Genomic DNA, 20,138 nt, shown 5'->3' with positions numbered 1-20,138 from the left:
GGTGTTGAGGGGGGCACTGAGGGGCTGGAGGTGAATTTTGGGGTTGGACAGTGTTTTGGTGCTGACCAGGGGATCAAATCAAATCAAAGTTAATTTGTCACGTGCGCCGAATACAACATACTTACAGGCTCGAACCAAAAAGGTGTTGGGTACACAACAGGTAAGTAAAGAAATAAAACAACAGTAAAAAACAGGCTATATACAGACACCAGTTAGTCAGGCTGATTGAGGTACCATGTACATGTAGATATGGTTAAAGTGACTATGCATATATGATGAACAGAGAGTAGCAGTAGCGTAAAAGAGGGGTTGGCAGGTGGTGGGACACAATGCAGATAGCACAGTTAGCCAATGTGTGGGAGCACTGGTTGGACCTCCCAATTGAGGTAGTATGTACATGAATGTATAGTTAAAGTGACTATGCATATATGATAAACAGAGTAGCAGCAGTGTAAAAAGAGGGTTGGGGGGGCACACAATGCAAATAGTCAGGGTAGCCATTTGATTACATGTTCAGGAGTCTTATGGCTTGCTGGAAAAAAACTGTCGAGAAGCCTTTTTGTCCGAGACTCCGGTACCGCTTGCCATGAGATAGTAGAGAGAACAGTCTATGACTGGGGTGGCTGGGGTCTTTGACCATTTTTAGAGCCTTCCTCTGACACTGCCTGGTGTAGAGGTCCTGGATGGCAGGCAGCTCAGCCCCAGTGATGTACTGGGCCATTCGCAATACCCTCTGTAGTTCCTTTGTGGCCAGAGGCCGAGCAATTGCCGTACCAGGCAGTGATGCAACCAGTTAGGATGCTCTCGATGTTGCAGCTGTAGAACCTTTTGAGGATCTCAGGACCAATGCCAAATCTTTTTAGTTTCCTGAGGGGGAATAGGCTTTGTCGTGCCCTCTTCATGACTGTCTTAGTATGTTTGGACCATTCTAGTTTGTTGTTGATGTGGACACCGAGGAACTTGAAGCTCTCAACCTGCTCCACTACAGCCCCGTAGATGAGAATGGGGGCGTGCTCGGTCCTCCTTTTCCTGTAGTCCACAATCATCTCCTTAGTCTTGGCTACGTTGAGGGATAGGTTGTTATTCTGGCCCCACACGGCCAGGTCTCTGACCTCCTCCCTATAGGCCGTCTCGTCATTGTCTTTGATCAGGCCTACCACTGATGTGTCGTCTGCAAACTTAATGATGTTGGTGTTTGAGTCGTGCCTGGCCATGCTGTCGTGGGTGAACAGGGAGTACAGGAGGGGACTGAGCACGCACCCCTGTGGAGCTAGTGTTGAGGATCAGCGTGGCAGATGTGTTGCTACCTACACTCACCACCTGGGGGCGGCCCGTCAGGAAGTCCAGGATCCAGTTGCAGAGGGAGGTATTTAGTCCCAGGATCCTTAGCTTAGTGATGAGTTTTAAGGGTACTATGGTGTTGAACGCTGAGCTGTAGTCAATGAATAGCATTGTGGGTTGAGAGGGTACAGGGGTACTTGACTGGGGCTGGGGTATAGAACTACTTTTGGGCTTGGCCTGGGGTGGCTATGCCCTCCACCCTGCCCCTCTGACCACATGAAGGCCATTTTGGGTTTGTCCTGCTCCCGTTTGGCCCATTTCCCGTAGCCCTGTCTCTTATCGTCGCTGAAGTACACAGAGGGAGGAGTGAACTCTGACTCCCTATCATCCTGCCGCCGACTCGTCCACTTGCCAAAAAAGTCCACTAGGAAAGGAGTGTTGTCAAATTGAAAAAAGAGAAGACATTTAGTTAATGATCTAACACTCCAGGCAGCATACAACTCTTTGGTGTCTCACTGGAGGAAATTACCAGAGATGATCTGACAGGCGTTGACTACAGCAAGCAGTCCTTGGTTACACCTGGAACTTTCCTGCTCTACTTTGCCATGTTATAGATGTTATGCCAGTGTGGTGGCAGTGATTCATCAATGATCACCATTCATTCTAAAAAAAGATCCATGCCAATCGTGTCAACCAGAAACAAGGAGTAGTGTTTACCTTTGCCCCTGTCCCACTCCCTGACATGGGGTACTCCTCCTGACTTGGTGTCTCTCCTCTCTTGGATCTCTACCTCCAAATTCTTCACTGCAGGGGCCTCCTCATAGGCTTCATCCTCTTCTGAAGGAAGTAATATAAGAGACAACACTTACAACAGTATTCACTACAGTCAAAAGTATATACATAGAGCAGTATACAGTCATAGCCTGATAGTATACAATCTAGCCTGATCAGGTATCATTGTCTCCAATGCTGTATAATTGTGGGAGGTTCCTCTAACCTTGTTTGGGTCCAGCTCCCTGGTCGTCCTGTGTTCCGTCCAGCTTAGTCTTCATCTTCCTTTGCCTCACCTTGGCCAACTGAGCGTTCAGCAGAGCCTTCCTGTTCTCCTTCAACTGCTCCCTCTTACTGCGCTGGTCTGTCGTCTGAGAGAAAGAGAGGGAGAGAAAAGGAGAGAGATAATTCATCTTTAAACAAAATTGAATTAATGTCGACAATATGCTTCAAACTCAGTCATTTAAATGAACTGATAAGTCATATAAGAATGTCTAATCTCAGGGGTTGCGGAGGCTGAGAGTAACTCACCTGGTGTCTGAGCATGTCCAGAGTATCTGTTTCCTGCGCTGCTCCTGGTCCTGAGAAAATGTAAAGCAGCCCACACCCAGCTCATGGGCCTCTGACATGGACAGACAGTAAAAGAAGAGGGAGGAAAAATAGCAGTGTGAGAAATGGAGGAAGAGGCAAGAGATCAGAGAAGAGACAAGTCAATCCACAGAGAACACACCTCTCAGGGTTTGGTTAAAAAAGTACAGTAAATACAGTTTGATTACTGTATCTATGAAACCAGTGCCATGTCAACGTTGCTCCCTGATGTCCTCGTAGTGGATTCGTCCCACAGGACTGTTCATGACCTCCTCCCTCTCCCAGACTTGCCTCTGCAGCTCTCTACGCATGTCCTCTGATAGTCAGTCCTTTTCAGCCGGGTCACGTCTGTGTACAAACATTAAAAAAAGAAGCTCAGAACAGTATTGTCACTAACATCTTCTTCTATGAACAAACTTACATTCACCTCCATGTTTGATCAGAGTAAAATATACCCTTTTCCCTGAAAGTCTTGGTCCGCATGATTCTCTCTCTTCTTGTCAATAATCTTCTGGGTGAAATCCACCAGGAAAAGTCCCTCTGTCTCCTCATCTGACACAATGGAAAAGAGGACTGTAATTCATAATACAAATTGCATATGCAGGGCCTTCACATGTCAACCTTACATACAGAATATGACAGCATTTAAAGACCAGTGTAACGAATTACAAAACTATACCAGGACCAGTCGAGTTCAGCTTTGAGATCAACCAGCTGCAGAAAAAATGAATATAGTAAAGTATCTTAGCTTGCTATGTGTTAGCGTGCAGGCTAGATAAGTTACCGGCGTTATCTAATGAGCTAGCTATGGTTCACACACTGGTGACAGAAAATGTGACAATATGAATTATTGTAAACAAGTCAACGATGAAGCAGTCACTGCATATTGCTTATTCTTTTTATCCATGGTTGTTAGATTTCGATATATCAGCTCAAAGCCAGCTAGCTAGTGGAAGGCAACCAATCTGAGTTGTAGATTTAGCAAAGTGGGTGGGGTTATATCCTTCCTGTTTGGCCCTGTCCGGGGGTGTCCTCGGATGGGTCCACAGTGTCTCCTGACCCCTCCTGTCTCAGCCTCCAGTATTTATGCTGCAGTAGTTTGTGTCGGGGGGCTAGGGTCAGTTTGTTATATCTGGAGTACTTCTCCTGTCCTATTCGGTGTCCTGTGTGAATCTAAGTGTGCGTTCTCTAATTCTCTCCTTCTCTCTTTCTTTCTCTCTCTCGGAGGACCTGAGCCCTAGGACCATGCCCCAGGATTTTTTTTATCTTTATTTAACCAGGTAGGCAAGTTGAGAACAAGTTCTCATTTACAATTGCGACCTGGCCAAGATAAAGCAAAGCAGTTCGACAGATACAACGACACAGTTACACATGGAGTAAAACAAACATACAGTCAATAATACAGTATAAACAAGTCTATATACAATGTGAGCAAATGAGGTGAGAAGGGAGGTAAAGGCAAAAAAGGCCATGGTGGCAAAGTAAATACAATATAGCAAGTAAAACACTGGAATAGTAGTTTTGCAATGGAAGACTGTGCAAAGTAGAAATAAAAATAATGGGGTGCAAAGGAGCAAAATAAATAAATAAAAATTTAATACAGTTGGGAAAGAGGTAGTTGTTTGGGCTAAATTATAGGTGGCCTATGTACAGGTGCAGTAATCTGTGAGCTGCTCTGACAGTTGGTGCTTAAAGCTAGTGAGGGAGATAAGTGTTTCCAGTTTCAGAGATTTTTGTAGTTCGTTCCAGTCATTGGCAGCAGAGAACTGGAAGGAGAGGCGGCCAAAGTAAGAATTGGTTTTGGGGGTGACTAGAGAGATATACCTGCTGGAGCGTGTGCTACAGTTGGGAGATGCTATGGTGACCAGCGAGCTGAGATAAGGGGGGACTTTACCTAGCAGGGTCTTGTAGATGACATGGAGCCAGTGGGTTTGGCGACGAGTATGAAGCGAGGGCCAGCCAACGAGAGCGTACAGGTCGCAATGGTGGGTAGTATATGGGGCTTTGGTGACAAAACGGATTGCACTGTGATAGACTGCATCCAATTTGTTGAGTAGGGTATTGGAGACTATTTTGTAAATGACATCGCCAAAGGATTACCTGACATGATGACTCCTTGCTGTCCCCAGTCCACCTGGCCGTGCTGCTGCTCCAGTTTCAACTATTCTGCCTTATTATTATACGACCATGCTGGTCATTTATGAATATTTGAACATCTTGGCCATGTTCTGTTATAATCTCCACCCGGCACAGCCAGAAGAGGACTGGCCACCCCACATAGCCTGGTTCCTCTCTAGGTTTCTTCCTAGGTTTTGGCCTTTCTAGGGAGTTTTTCCTAGCCACCGTGCTTCTACACCTGCATTGCTTGCTGTTTGGGGTTTTAGGCTGGGTTTCTGTACAGCACTTTGAGATATCAGCTGATGTACGAAGGGCTATATAAATCAATTTGATTTGATTTGATTTAGATTGGTTGCCTTCCACCAGCTAGCTGGCTTTGAGCTGATATATCGAAATCTAACAACCATGGATAAAAATAATAAGCAATATGCAGTGACTGTTTCATTGTTGACTTGTTTACAATAATTAATATTGTTAATCATTAATATTTGGGTCACGTGATAATTTAAGGGTCACTAGCTAAGTAGATTCAGGACTGCCACCTAGCGGTGTGGAGTAAGCAAATGGCAGTCAAAAAAAGATTGATGCTTTAATGTTGGCATAATTCGTTTCTGGTTATAATGGATTTAGGCTCTTGAACATGCAGTTATGTAATATATGTATATGTATATCAGACCAAGTATAGAAAGAGATTGTTCTTTTACTATGTCTCATGTATCAAATAAAATTTTATTTGTCACGTGCTTCGTAAACAACAGGCGTAGACTAACAGTGAAATGCTTAACGTTACTCACTGATTATTTTCCAACAATGCAGAGTTAAAGATAAAAAATATATATGGTATAACCAGAAATATACCATTTCGATGCTTATAATGATGCACAACATTCTGCCCATTACAGCTGACAAAGAACGGAAAAACTGAAAGTTGAGATAATGTGTTCTTGGCATATTTCAGTACATAGGACAGTGAATATGTTTTTGTAGACTCGGGAAATGCAGAATGTTTCTGTTGATGGACCAGCAAACAGTTGCTCAGGTATGAGTACACATTCTAAAAGGGTCTAAAGCCCACATGACAGTGTGGTGTCATCATAATAGTATGATTAAAGGTGATAATCAGCAAGAACATTTCTGTTATCAGGTTGCAACTGTGCTATTCTTGTTCTTTTATCTATTCAAACACTTGAACAATCCATCTATTCCCAGTTCCATCAACCATGACTGCATTTGCTCTAATGTGCAAACATAGAAGCAAATATGTGTTTGGATTCCAAATGTCTCAGAGGTAAACATAAGAATAGGTATATAAGGTGAAAAGAGACCCTAGTCCAACCATATCAATGTCCAAGGTATATCTGGTGAGTATAACAATTTGTTTTCAATAAATAAGATATCAGAGGAAATTATATATAGGTTTGGTATCTCGATTAATTTATACACAAGTTAAATTTATGTCACATTGTGCCATAGGAATGCTTTGGGTAAAAGCATCACAATATACAGTGCTTTAAAATGTTGTTCATTTGTATTTGGTGAGTTCTCTCTACAAAGCGCAAACAGCCATCCATCATGCCACTGAAGAGAAACACAGGTCTCATGATACTGATGCTGTGTACTCTGGCTCTGTGGGCCAAGTCAGTCAGTGCTGGCTCCAGCTTCCTCAGCCCCTCCCAGAAACCACAGGTAAGACAGGTAAGGTGTAGCACACGTGTGTGTTTGTGAGTAAGGTTTACGAATTGTGTGTAAAATGTGTGTGAGTAATGTTATACTAAATGTGTGAATAAGGTAGTGTGTGACTCACTGTCACGGCCTGGCCCTGCAGGGTAAAGGGAAGCCCCCTCGGGTTGGTCGGCGAGACATTGAGAGCTTTGCTGAGCTGTTTGAGGGTCCCCTTCACCAGGAAGACAAACACAATACGGTAAGCGACACATGCACATGGATTTACCTCTTGAAAATAGCTCTACAAATCCAACACTGCTGCTGAACCCAAATCAACCCAATGCCCCTACCATCCACCCAGCCTAAGTCTCTCACTGTTGCTGCCTGTTATAGACCCCCCTCAGCTCCCAGCTGTGCCCTGGACACCATATGTGAATTGATTGCCCCTCATCTATCTTGAGTTCGTTCTGTTAGGTGACCTAAACTGGGATATGCTTAACACCCCGGCAGACCTACAATCTAAGCTAGACACCCTCAATCTCACACAAATGATCAAGGAACCCACCAGGTACAACCCAAACTCTGTAAACATGGGCACCCTCATAGATATTATCCTGACCAAATTGCCCTCCAAATACACCTATGCTGTTTTTAATCAGGATCTCAGCAATCACTGCCTCATTGCCTGGATCCACTATGTTTTTATTTACTTTTCTGCTCTTTTGCACACCAGTATTTCTACTTGCACATCATCATCTGCACATCTATCACTCCAGTGTTAATTAGCTGAATTGTAATTACTTGCTACTATGGCCTATTTATTGCCTTACCTCCTCACGCCATTTGCACACACTGTATATTGTATAAACCACATAACATGCCAAGGGATGTTAAGGGCTAGGTTTAATTTGAATACTGATCAGCTCTGCCTGTTCTCAGATCAAGGCTCCTTTTGAGATGGGCATCACCATGAGTGAGGAGGAGTTCCAGGAGTATGGTGCCGTGCTGCAGAAGATCCTGCAGGACGTCCTGGGAGACACTGCCACTGCAGGTGCCCTGCGATGACATTTGAACTTACATACAGCACTACTACTCTAGTTGGATAGAGACCGTGGCGATTTTAGCATGTAAATCTTGGTGGGGCAAACTCAACTTTTTATTTAATGCATAGCAGCAAAGCCACAACAACACTAAACAAGACATTAATTGCACTGTAACACAACACTAAACAAGACATTAATTGCACTATAACGGTGACAAATGGTGTTCACAAACTGCTAGGGCCTACATAAAGCTGTCCCAATAGCAGAGTCCCAACAGCAGTCCCAACACCTTACTACTGCTACACCTGGTTATCAGCTGAGCCTTGTCTGTCAGCGAAACAGTTAATTCAGCCTCATTTGCTACATATTTATAAATATATATATATATATAAAAAAACAGCTGATATGGTTGACTTGCTTATACAAATGTGGTTTCTACTGACAATTGAGATGTACATACTATTATACAAGGGAACGGATAAGAGATCATCCGTCATTTCGATTAAGACATTAATGAGCGAGCTAAAACAGATGTAGTCAATATAACTATCTGTTCAGTATTTTTTAAATGTACAGCACCAGAATTCAGAACAATTGTCCAGTGTCTGTGTTCTTTTGCTCATCTTAATATTTTATTGGCCAGTCTGAGATATGGCTTTTTCGTTGCAACTCTGCCTAGAAGGCCAGCATCCCGGAGTTGCCTCTTCACTGTTGAGGTTGAGACTGGTGTTTTGCGGGTACTATTTAATGAAGCTGCCAGTTGAGGACTTGTGAGGCATCTGTTTCTCAAACTAGACACTGTAATGTACTTGTCCTCTTGCTCAGTTGTGCACCGGGGCCTCCCACTCCTCTTTCTATTCTGGTTAAAGTCAGTTTGCGCTGTTCTGTGAAGGGAGTAGTATACAGCATTCACCGAGATCTTCAGTTTCTTGGAAATTTCTCAAATGGAATAGCCTTAATTTCTCAGAAAAAAATAAGACATTTTGAGCCTGTAATTGAACCCACAAATGCTTATGCTCCAGATACTCCACTAGTCTAAAGAAGGCCAGTTTTATTGCTTCTTTAATCAGAACAGTTTTCAGCTGTGCTAACATAATTGCAAAAGGGTTTTCTAATGATCAATTAGCTTTTTAAAATAATGATAATGATTAATGATAATGTACGCCTATGTAGATATCCATTTTTTTTTTTAAATCAGCCGTTTCCAGCTACAAGTCATTTATAAATTTAACTGCCTACACTGTATTTCTGATCATTTTGATGTTATTTTAATGGACAAAAAAATAGCTTGAACGGTGGTGTATGTACCTGCCCTGAATGACAGGTTGCCACTGGATAGCGATACACTGCCTGTTCATGATGGTAGCTATAACAACTCATTAGCACATATTTGGAGTTAACCATATTTGAAAGAACAGTCATCTGTCAAATCTAAACCATCAGACAGACAGCAGAGTGCATTAAATGTTCCAGAGCAGCATTGTTTAAAATCATGTTTTTGTGTTTCAGAATGATCACAACTTGGCATAGAACCTCCATTTCCTGTTCTCCAACTTTCCTTTCTCAACATGTCTTATACCCGATTTACTGTGTGAACATCGTTTGAATTGTAAAAGATGAATAAAATAACACTGCTTCCTTACTCCCTGGGTCATTTTGGGTCTTTGAACAGATCTGTTATCCTTATCTTCAAAGAGTTCTCTAGTAAAAATACTTTCTTAGGTCGCGACTCATAATTGCAAAACATCTGAATTTGAGTACCAGGAGAATATGAAACAGCCCATCGAGCTCACTAAATCTGCCAGAAATAATTATTCTTATAAGTTCCTCAGCTGTTTCCTGCACTCATTTGTTCTGGTCAGATTACAGTCACAGTGCAGTGATTAGGACGCTTGACATAATCCTGTGAAACATGCTAAATTATGACCATGTATTCATTGAAGGAAAGAACCCTCTCTTTGTGTCTTGTTTAATATCGGTTTCAGGTCAGCTGAAGAGGCTGCTACTCAGACCTGGGGAACTAGGGCACCTCTGGCAGTGCGCTGTGGGCCACGTGTTTTATTAGGTTGTATTAGAAGGCCTCGTCTCTAACTCCAGGCTGCCCTTCCAACAAGTGTACTCGCATATCCGGACCTATATAAACAACAGGCTCAAGTAGAACACAAAAACAGTTACATGGGAGACGTGTGCCCTTGAATAACTCAAAATCATGAGTTTCTCTGGGTTCAGTAGAGGCACTTAGGTACCATTCACACATTGAACCCATTGTCCTAGCAGCTTTTCCACTTTGATCTGGTGTGATGGTAGTGTCTCTCTGGATGTGTCACTGGGTGCTCCTGTCAATCATTCTCAAATGGAAGTGCTAAAGCTAAACTCTTTCTTAACCCATCTCTGACTGCTCACAGGAAGTGGCTAATGGACAGGCCACTCAGTCACTTCATGTCTCTATTAAATAAAATCAACCTTATTTCTCCCTAACGGCAGAGACGTTCAGCCTGGTTCCCCCCATACAAAACACTACAGAATTCTGTATAAGACAAGGCCCTATATGGACATTCTACTCAGTTGCCCTCTAGTCTATACAAACCCCTGCAACCCCTTTACACGCGAAACATCTTTCCTTAGTGTACCAGACTTGAAGCATACACAATTCCTTCCCATCAAACTACACATAAGGACTGAATTGACACCAGTGGAACTAAGGTATAACTTCAAGAGTAAAGTATTAACCTTTAAAAAAATACCTTTACACATAACAGGCTTGTTCTACCATTACCAACCACTGAGTAAACCAGCACCCTCAGAGGTATTTACCTGTTGAGAGTAAATTGACCTAATGCAGCCTCCATGTTCTTGATAGGAGAGGAGTTTAATGAGGGGTGCTGGAGAGAAAGAGCTGTATTCAAAGGACCAAAGTGCTCATGTATCAATTCACACAAATCAGGAGAAAGTAAAAATAAGCTTTTAATTGAGTACATAACAGCCTTTGATAGTGAGGAAGGAACCAGGAAGGGAAGGAAGGCTTCTACATCGACTAAATCAAAACCAAACCATTTCACAAGTCAGCAAAGTAGAGTAAAATGATTAAACACCAAAATTAAGCAAATTAAAGCTTCCGTCAAATCAAATAAAAAAATAAAGGTAAAAATAAAATAAGATTTGGATTCCAGAGTGAGATCATAGTTGCAGAAACCATTGGGATCTTTTAGAACAGAGTGAAGCTCAAACTCCTAATGCCTGCTAGCCTCAGACTTAACTCCTAAAACTATGCAAGGGCTTGGGGCCAGCTAAAACAAAGCTTGACAACTACATCCTTTTTTCTCTTATCATATATAAATTTTTCTGCAATGCGTTAACTACCAAAAATATATTTTCAGACGTTAAATGCCACAGGCTGCAAACAAAACCAGTTTGGAAAACATAGTTGATTTATTCTATATGTAGTTTAACGATTATTCTTTAATGTGAACCTTTGATAACACAATTCTCTCCTCCATGAGGCTGCCTATGTTTGAGGAGAGCAAGTGTGTGTCAGGTCACTACGACAGCTACACCTTGTACTTTCCATGCCTACAAGGGTGGTAGTCATGGCCTACGTGGTGACCTTCCCTGTCGTCGTGGTCATATGCCGTAGAGCTGGGTGGTGTTGCGTCGGATCGTGGTGAGCACCGTGGTGATGCTTTCTCCCTTCAGAAGGCTGATCTCACGCAGGGTGTGTATACCCATGCCTGGGTGGGCAAACCTACAGACATCTTTACTAACCTACCGGTACACAGAGAACCAAAACGATTTACATACTTTCACCTGTATACGCCTAGCTTGTGAATCGGTGCCCATCGAACCACCCTCCCAAATGTGTGTTGTCGTGTGGTGTTTGTGTGTACCTGTCGGGGCAGGAAATAGGGTGCGTCTGTCTCCAGGAGGATGCGGTCGAGGGGGATCTTGCGGATCGCGTCACGGGCCTCGTATGCCCTAGGGTAGGTGATGAGAGCCGTGAAGCCCACACACAGGTTGGGAAACTCCTTCAGGAAGGGCTCGATCACCGGGTAACTGTTGGTGAAACAGTGTCTGTGGAAAAGAAAGGCAAATGTAAGTCTAAGTTTAAGAAACATTGCCTTGTAATTCTGTTACCAAAAACAAATGTTTTAAGACATGCGCCAGTACAACTAGTAAGTATATATATTTTTTTACCTCCCGCTTTAGGCTGGATGTTACAATGTGTAGTTCATACATGCATAATCTGTGAGCAGAATTACTGACTTACCTCTATTAGCCACAAAATCCTTAGTTTGAAAGTGACTGTTTTCTGGAAGCTGTGTTGCACCACTTCCCCTACATTTCCCCCCATGTGGACCAGCCCTTAGCAATTTGAGTTCCAGCCCCTCACCATTTGAGTGACAGCTAGCAAGAATCACACACAGTATAGCGAGAAAGAGAGCAATGACATGGTGCACATCAGATTTTTTTTCAGGGACCACTTTTGGCTCGTGGGTGCTACTTTCAGAACTACTGGCTAAAAAGAACACAAAAGTACTGGAGAATCCCTTTAAGATATTTTCTTATTTCTCTCCCTCATGAGGGAAGATAATAAAAGTTCACAGACTTATAACAAGTCATGGTAGTACAACAAAATATAAAATTCTCTTGTGAGTTTGCCCACCCAGGCATGGGTATACACACCCCGCGTGAGATCAGCCTTCTGAAGGGAGAAAGCATCACCACGGTGCTCACCACGATCCGACGCAACACCACCCAGCTCTACGGCATATGACCACGACGACAGGGAAGGTCACCACGGAGGCCATGACTACCACCCTTGTATCAAATTCTCTTGTGAATTATTACGTGATTAAAACTCGTCATTCTGTTAGTAACAGAATTACCAAAACAGTAATGGAAATACAGAATTACAGAACTGAATTGGCTACAATGGTAAATCATAGCAGCCACAAACAACAAGTTGTGTCACCTGCTAGTGTTTTCCCTTCCACTGGCACACTGTTATGTTCAGCTCAAAACTGTTTGGTTTATGGCTGCTTTGTGTTAAACCAAGTGTTAAAACAGTCCGTCTCGACAACCACTCCCTCTCCAGTTAATGTCACCTCCCCCAGCTCCTACCGACACCGACACATGAGCCCCCTCTTTTTCCATTTACTGTTACCAGCACTGACCGACACCAGTCGTCCATTGACGTTGAAAAGTAGTTGAAATTTGGTCAGTTAATGTTAACGTCCACAAATGGACCGGACCAAATCTGAACCTATCATAAATATGTTTCACAAGTTTGGACAGCATAGTACAGTGAGAGCACAGTAGAGTACAATCCAATACATTAGTACAATACCGTAAAGAAAAGTACAGTACAGTACAGTATATTGTAATGTACTAAATTATACTGTAATCCACTCTACTGTACTATATTGTACTGCACTCTTACTCTACTCTGCTGCAATATTTAAACTTGTGAAACATGGAGAATGACATTCATATGCATTTCTGTGTAGTACAGATCAGGCACCTATGATGTAAATCCATTTCACTTACTGTAGTTAAAAAACAAAGCAGATATTTAAGTTTTTGGAAAAGGTGGTCGCATAAAACACTGAAGGACAGTTTACCATAATTCTGTTAGCAAAGTTATCATCTGCACAGTTCTTCCACTAAATTTGTTTTTGTAAATTTTTCTGTGGAAGTTGTCTATATACAAGGACTACTTTGAACGTGTTGGTTGTTTAGCAACAAAACCGACGTGTGCGCGGCAATGGGGCAAAACAGACGAGGTTGGCTTAGACTGTTGACAACATGTAAACTATAGTTAGTCTCCAATGTTTATTGAAACATACATTTGCGGAATGAGCACTTCTCAAATACATTGCTAGTTGATGCTCATCTAGCTAGAAAATTGTTTTTCCACATTAGCGTTGACGTGACATCAGTCAAAACAAGACATGGTATCAAGAACAAGAAACCTACAATTCCCCACATGGCAGCTTCTTGTCATGGTTGATAGCCATCTGGCCATCCAGAATCACTACACAGGCTTCTGCCCCATTGAAGCGTGCGCATTGTTTTCCTGATGCTAACCCTATAGAGTTGTATGGATTGTTAAACTTTGAAATCAATGGTTTTTGTTCGGCACACATTTTCAAAGTGAAACAAAAAAACTGTCAAATTGTAATTCTGTTACTTCGAATTCCCCCATGAACAGTATCAGTCACACACACATGCAGACACTGACCTGTGGATTTTGTAGTCCTGGGGCACACACTTCTTCATGATGAGCAGCAGGTCATCGTCTGCGTCCCTGCAGTGGATCACCAGAGGCTTGTTCATAGCCACAGCCAGTTTCAGCTGACGTTCAAACACCTATAGGTGGCGCCAAACACACAACACCATCACTACCTCAACCAAGCAGCAGGTTATTAACTACTTCAAATGGGTCAGTTGAATGAGAGGGAGAAAATTAAGTTCTGACCATACCTCTTTCTGCCTGGATGTGTTGGTGGAGTTCTTGTGGGAGTAGTCCAGGCCAATCTCGCCAAAGGCTATAGCTTTAGGGTGTCGCATGGCCATTAGAATGCTACGCTCGTGGACCTCAGAGTACTCCTTGGCGAAGTGGGGGTGGCACCCGAACGCCCCCCAGACCAGCTCCTCCGCCAGCAGGCCCTCCCACAGCGCTTCCCGCACCATGATCCGAGGGTTGCAGAAGTCGGCAATGCAGCCGTGAAAATCAGTCGGGAAGCTGCTCTGGTGCAGGCTGCGGAAGCGGGCAAAGGTGCCCCGGAAGCCCAGCTTGCCCCACAGCATGTCCAGGTGGCAGTGGGTGTCCACGAAGCCATGTTGGCTCACCCTCCGCTGGGAGGGGTTGCATGCCCAGATAGGCTCCACCCCCACTGACATTCTCCTGGTGTTGGTGCTGTTGTCATAGCACCTGGAGGGGGAGGAAGAGGGAAAGGAGTGGCCTCCGTCAGAGTACCTTCGGAAGGTCTGTTCACAGGGGCGGTAGGGGCTGGAGAAAAGGGGGTGGATTTTGTGTGTAGCAGGCGAAGTGTTGCTGGAGCAAATAGCAGGCTCCCACAGAGCAAAGGGGTCCGGGGAGGAGGAGACACTGCTGGGGGAGCACGGGACACCGATGCCCCCCATGCCAGTCCTGGGTGTCCCGGGGGCAGGCGGCTGTGCACTGTTTGGCTTCTCTTGGGGGATTTGCTTGGAGGAAATGAACACCGTCCTCCATGACTGAGGGAAGGGCTGAGCTGGGCTCTCACTAGGTGGCTGAACAACACCATTCAGTCTGTTTGTAGAGGGAGAGGTGAGAGAGGGCGCTGTAATGCTACCACTCTGAGCATTCACAGCAGGAAAGTTGAGTTTCCAGGTGTCTGGGTGGTATGTTTGAGGCTTCGTGAAGTAAAGTAGAGAGTTAGGAATGTAGTCCAGAGCAGGTAAGGACGAGTCACTGCTGCTGACCTCTCTCTTGGGCTCCACCTTGGCAGTGGAATGCGATGGAGACTCCTCCTGGGAGAAGGTCTCCACCACCACAGGGTCCTCAACATCTGACCAATCAGGGGAGTTATCCCTTTTCAGCACCACACTCTGAGGTGGAAAAGGAGAGAATAGGGCGATATCTCTATTGAATAATAATAATAATATAGGTTCAGGAACAAAATATTTCTCTTAATTGAACCCCCCCCAACCAATTATCCATACTAAACATGTAAATTCCTGCTAACCAACCTTCAGAACCTTTTTTTCCTGTGACTCACCCGTGTGTCTTTTTTGAGACCAGTGTTCTCATCCTGTGTCCCTGTTTCCTCAAACACCATTGGGCGGAAATAGTAGTCTCCGCCCTTGAGGGGAGCCATGTCCTCTGACTCGCTCTCTGACTGGGCTGAGCAGCAGTCCAAGTCAAGAGCCGTGCAGTCGTCTGGTTCCAAACTGGGCATGTTGTCATTGGCTGTGTCCAAAGACTGGTTATTTTTTGTGGACTTCTTCTTCGCGAAAGAAGGGCTTTTCTCGGCAGTCGCTTTGGCCGGGAACTGCTTCTCTCCTCTTCCCCTGATAGCGGCGGTCAAAGCCTTCAGGTAAATGGCCTTTGACCCCTCCTGTGGGGTCCGGTCTTTCCTCTTCAGACCACAGGCTGAAGGTGTAGGTGAGGAGACACGGCTTTCTGACTGGGATGTTGTGTCCTTGAGTACCGCCTAAGGAAAAAACAAAATTGACAAAGATATATCCAATGGAAGCAACACCAGTAAATGACATGTAACACTGGCCATCTGAGTTCATGTAGGAGAAGAGGCAAAGAAAGATGACATTTGGGAGAACAGAGCAATGGTCCGTGCATTGAATTGCTTAGCAGAGTCCACAGTCATGATGTACCTTGGACTCAGAGGGAGTGAGATCTTTCAGACATTTTCTGGAGAGATTCCTGAGCCCCTTGATTTTCCCTGTGAAGGGGTTGCTCCCGCTGGGGTCGTCTGACGAGGTGACCTCCTTTCTCTTGGGTGTGTCTAGGCAGATGCCCTCCAGCTCTCCCAGGCCAGCCGACACGTTCAGATCAGGGGCAGTTAAAACCTCACTGGGCGACTCACTCCAGCGGATGGGCTTGGGTGCGCCACCATTGCTCTTGCGGAACTTTGTAGGTGAGCAGAGTGTTGTCTGTAGCCAGTCAAACTTGACCTTCTCTCTGTTGTTGCTGTCCATCTCAGACACCCTAGTCAAAAATACAAGCAAAAGAGATGTCTGCATTATTAGTCACTAAGGTCAAACAATACCTTAAAATTGTCTTCAGAACAAGCACGAGGTTCAGTGATTTGTATCTTCCCAATGTATCAGACACATCACAATTTGAAAAACACCAATGGACAACAATTTGTTAAAGTTCAGTTTTACCCTGCAGAGCTGTTTCTTCCAAACGAATTATGTTATTTTCTGTAGAAACAGACCTGAAACTTTGTTCTCCATTTGTCTTTCCAAAAGAGGCATCATTTCTCCCTAATGAAATCACAGAAGCATAAAAGACGGATAACAAAGTTTCCGTTCTGTTTTAAGATGTGAAGTTTTCGACTACAGACAGGCTTGCTAGCTAGCTAACTAACGTTAACCTTCACAAATCAACATGGGTTTCTTTCTCACATCTCTGGTCTGGATACTGTGGCTAGTAAAACTCGGTCTGACATGTAAATTGCAGGGTTCTGCTACCATGCGTTAACTCAGTTGCTACCTAACCTAGCTAGCTAATGTTACCTACCTAGACACCTAGCTTAATATGTTAGCTCGGATCACATCACTTTGTTATCATCAAAATGGGTACATTACCTAATATAACATCTGATATAAGACTGATCAAATATTAAAACATTTATTCGAAGTCCAATTCAATCGGAGACTATATAGCTAGCTAGTTTAACAACTTTACCTTCTATTAGAATTCTGATGACAGAAAGTATCTAACCGTAAAACAGCCACGTGCGCACTGATGAGCAAATCCACGTGACTGATTTGACGTCAAAGTGACTTTTGTGATTGATTCATTGGTTGGGGTCTTTGCTGATGAGAAAAAATGTATGTCAAGCAAATATTCTTCAAGGCACCCCAAAATCAAGGGCACATTTTGGGGGAGGATGACTGACCCTACAAACTGATCTAAGGTCAGATCTTGCGTCGTTTCCTAGTTGTTTCTGGAAAGGTAAACTGATTCTAGATCTGTCAATTTGCGAGTTCATATGAAATCTTTCAATCCCTGCTATTTTGCAAGACTCCACTTGACAGTGTTGTTACTACTCGGATGAATGAATAAATGCATGAATATTCTTTGCACAGATTTAATTAGTCATGGTTGTAACAGTCTAGTGTAGGTCGTAGGAGTCAATAAATGATCATATCTTAGCCCACTATGTTGTCAGTCTGGTTGGTACCAGGTATAACAATTATTAAAGATATAGCTATGTATGCCATCCATCTAATTCTCAAGGTTAATTGGACAGATCTAGAGACCACACCCACCATACAGCTGAAACATTACATTTTAGTTTCATATGACTGAATTCTAGTAAAACAATTGAACTGAACTGATAACTGATTCAGTGCTGAGAGGTTAAGAGGGTCAACATAGATAAGCCTGTTTGTACTACTGTCCCCCAATCCTCTCTCCTTTGACTTTGTATCAGTCATCGGTAGTGGTGTACTACAATGTAATTACAAGAGACCCAATACAAATAAGCCAATATTTGGGTCAGATAAGGCAAGCTCAAGATGTCCACATGCTCTTGATGGGAGAAACATATCAAATTGTTCATAGGTGAGATACTTAGCTATTGCCAAGATTTTATGATTGACAAGATAAGTTGGTTACAATTAGTGTGTATAATTCAACTCTCTCCTAACGGTTGATAAATGGGAATAAAACCTGAAAAAATGGTACTTGGAAGTTTACAATCTTGGCAATGTCATGTATAGTGATTGACAGCTTCAGAATATGATTTCTGGGGAAACTTAATAAACCTCTCAATAACAGAATCTACCTTTGAAGTCCTTTAATATTATTAATCATTTCTCATTTACAAACAGTGTTTCATTCGACCATCAGAGTGCATAATTCATACTTGGTCAGTAATAGTATTTAAAATTACTGACAGAAAAAATAAAATGTATGAGCACAGCAGTGGTGCAACGTACTTAAGTAAAAAATACTTTAAAGTTCTACTTAGGAAGTTTTTGGGGGTATCTGTCCTTTACTATTTATATTTTTGACGACTTTTACTTCACCATAAATTTTCCCTGACACCCAAAAGTACTTGTTACATTTTGAATGCTTAGAAGGACAGGAAACTGGTCCAATTCACACACATATCAAAAGAACATCCCATGTCATCCGTACTGCCGCTGATTTGGCGGACTCACAAACACAACTGCTTCGTTTGTTAATGATGTCCGAGTGCCTCTGGTGATCCATAAATGTAAAAAAAAAAACAAGAAAATGGTGAAGGAAGTGATAATGCCGCTGGAGGGGATGGCTGCCCTTTTACGAGCTCCTAACCAAATGTGCTATTTTGTGTGTTTTTTTGCATTGTTCGTAACTTAGATAGTACATAATGTTGCTGCTACCGTCTCTTATGACCGAAAAGAGCTTCTGGATATCAGAACAGCGATTATTCACCTCGAACTGGACGAAGATGTTCTTCTTCAAAGAAGAAAAGACAGAAATATATGGGATGGAGGTTGGGGTGCATTGTGAGAATTTGTCGGCGAGGGGATAACCCGCCTCTACCATCCATTCTATTGGCCAACGTGCAATCTCTGGAGAATCAAATGGATGATCTCCATTCAAGATTATCCTACCAACGGGATATTAAAAACTGTAACATCATATGTTTCACCGAGTCGTGGCTGAACGACGAATCAGATACTATACAACTGGCTGGGTTTTCAGTGCATCGGCAGGATAGAACAGCTCCGTCTGGTAAAACAAGGGGTGGGTGTGTGTCTATTTATCAATAACAGCTAGTGCATGATGTCTAATATTAAGGAAGTCTCGAGGTATTGCTCACCTAAGGAAGAGTATCTCATGATAAGCTGTAGACCACACAATCTATCAAGAGAGTTTTCATCTATATTTTTTTGAGATGTCTATTTATCACTACAAACCGATGCTGGTACTAAGACCACACTCAACAAGCTGTATAAGGCCATAAGCAAACAAGAAAACACTCATTCAGAAGCGGCGCTCCTAGTGGCCGGGGACTTTAATGCAAGCAAACTTCTAAAAATCTAAAAATCATGGTCCAAACACACCAAGACAATCGTGAAGAGGGCACGACAACACATTTTCCCCCCGTGAGACAGAAAATATTTTTTCATGGGTCCCTAGATCCTCAAAAAGTTAGACAGCTGCACCATCGACAGCATCCCGACAGGTTGCATCACCGCCTGGTTCGGCAACTGCTCGGCATCCGACCGTAAGGCACTACAGAGGGTAGTGCGTACGGCCCAGTACATCACTGGGGCCAAGCTTCCTGCCATCCAGGACTTACAGTTGAAGTAGGAAGTTTACATACACTTAGGTTGGAGTCATTAAAACTCCTTTTCAACCACTCCACAAATTTCTTGTTAACAATGTATAGTTTTGGTAAGTCGGTTAGGACATCTACTTTGTGCATGACACTAGTCATTTTCCCAACAATTGTTTACAGACAGATTATTTCACTTATAATTCCCTGTATCACAATTCCAGTGGGTCAGAAATGTACATACACTAAGTTGACTGTGCCTTTAAACATCTTGGAAAATTTCAGAAAATTATGTAATAGCTTTAGAAGCTTCTGATAGGGTAATTGATATAATTTTTGTCAATTGGTGGTGTACCTGTGGATGTATTTCAATGCCTACCTTCAAACTCTGTGCCTCTTTGCTTGACATCATGGGAAAATCTAAAGAAATCAGCCAAGACCTCAGAAAAAAAATTGTAGACCTCCACAATTCTGGTTCATCCTTGGGAGCAATTTCCAAACTCCTGAAGGTACCACATTCATCTGTATAAACAATAGTACGCAAGTATAAACACCATGGGACCACGCAGCCGTCATACCGCTCAGGAAGGAGATGCGTTCTGTCTCCTAGAGATGAACGTACTTTGGTGTAAAAAGTGCAAAACAATCCCAGAGCAACAGCAAAGGACCTTGT

The 20,138-nt window shown here is 43.1% G+C and overlaps 2 protein-coding genes across 5 annotated transcripts; one reads left to right on the top strand and one right to left on the bottom strand.

Moving 5' to 3' along the window:
* The first annotated feature begins 6,101 nt into the window (after window positions 1-6,101).
* Window positions 6,102-9,105, top strand: ghrl (ghrelin/obestatin prepropeptide). Of its 2 annotated transcripts, none has more exons than XM_020501617.1 (5): window positions 6,102-6,119; window positions 6,299-6,444; window positions 6,584-6,679; window positions 7,360-7,471; window positions 8,973-9,105. In XM_020501617.1, the coding sequence occupies exons 2-5, from the start codon at window positions 6,331-6,333 to the stop codon at window positions 8,975-8,977; spliced, it is 327 nt and encodes a 108-aa protein (XP_020357206.1). In that variant the 5' UTR covers window positions 6,102-6,119; window positions 6,299-6,330; the 3' UTR covers window positions 8,978-9,105. The 2 variants fall into 2 exon arrangements, with proteins under 2 accessions (XP_020357206.1, XP_020357141.1); XM_020501552.2 differs by having other exon boundaries at window positions 6,299-6,453.
* A 1,304-nt stretch (window positions 9,106-10,409) lies between these two features.
* On the bottom strand, window positions 10,410-16,997 carry tatdn2 (TatD DNase domain containing 2). Of its 3 annotated transcripts, none has more exons than XM_020501698.2 (7): window positions 16,876-16,997; window positions 15,837-16,170; window positions 15,224-15,658; window positions 13,944-15,053; window positions 13,702-13,829; window positions 11,348-11,531; window positions 10,410-11,225 (listed from the first exon to the last, which is right to left on the bottom strand). In XM_020501698.2, the coding sequence occupies exons 2-7, from the start codon at window positions 16,158-16,160 to the stop codon at window positions 11,085-11,087; spliced, it is 2,322 nt and encodes a 773-aa protein (XP_020357287.1). In that variant the 5' UTR covers window positions 16,161-16,170; window positions 16,876-16,997; the 3' UTR covers window positions 10,410-11,084. The 3 variants fall into 3 exon arrangements, with proteins under 3 accessions (XP_020357287.1, XP_031678305.1, XP_031678309.1); XM_031822445.1 differs by having other exon boundaries at window positions 16,776-16,885; XM_031822449.1 differs by lacking the exon at window positions 16,876-16,997 and adding an exon at window positions 16,350-16,717.
* Between the last annotated feature and the right edge of the window lie 3,141 nt (window positions 16,998-20,138).

The sequence above is a fragment of the Oncorhynchus kisutch genome, linkage group LG1, assembly GCF_002021735.2.
Source record: "Oncorhynchus kisutch isolate 150728-3 linkage group LG1, Okis_V2, whole genome shotgun sequence".
Classification (NCBI taxonomy): domain Eukaryota; kingdom Metazoa; phylum Chordata; class Actinopteri; order Salmoniformes; family Salmonidae; genus Oncorhynchus; species Oncorhynchus kisutch.
Note: the sequence above shows the minus strand (reverse complement) of the source record. Positions and strands in the feature narration are given on the sequence as shown.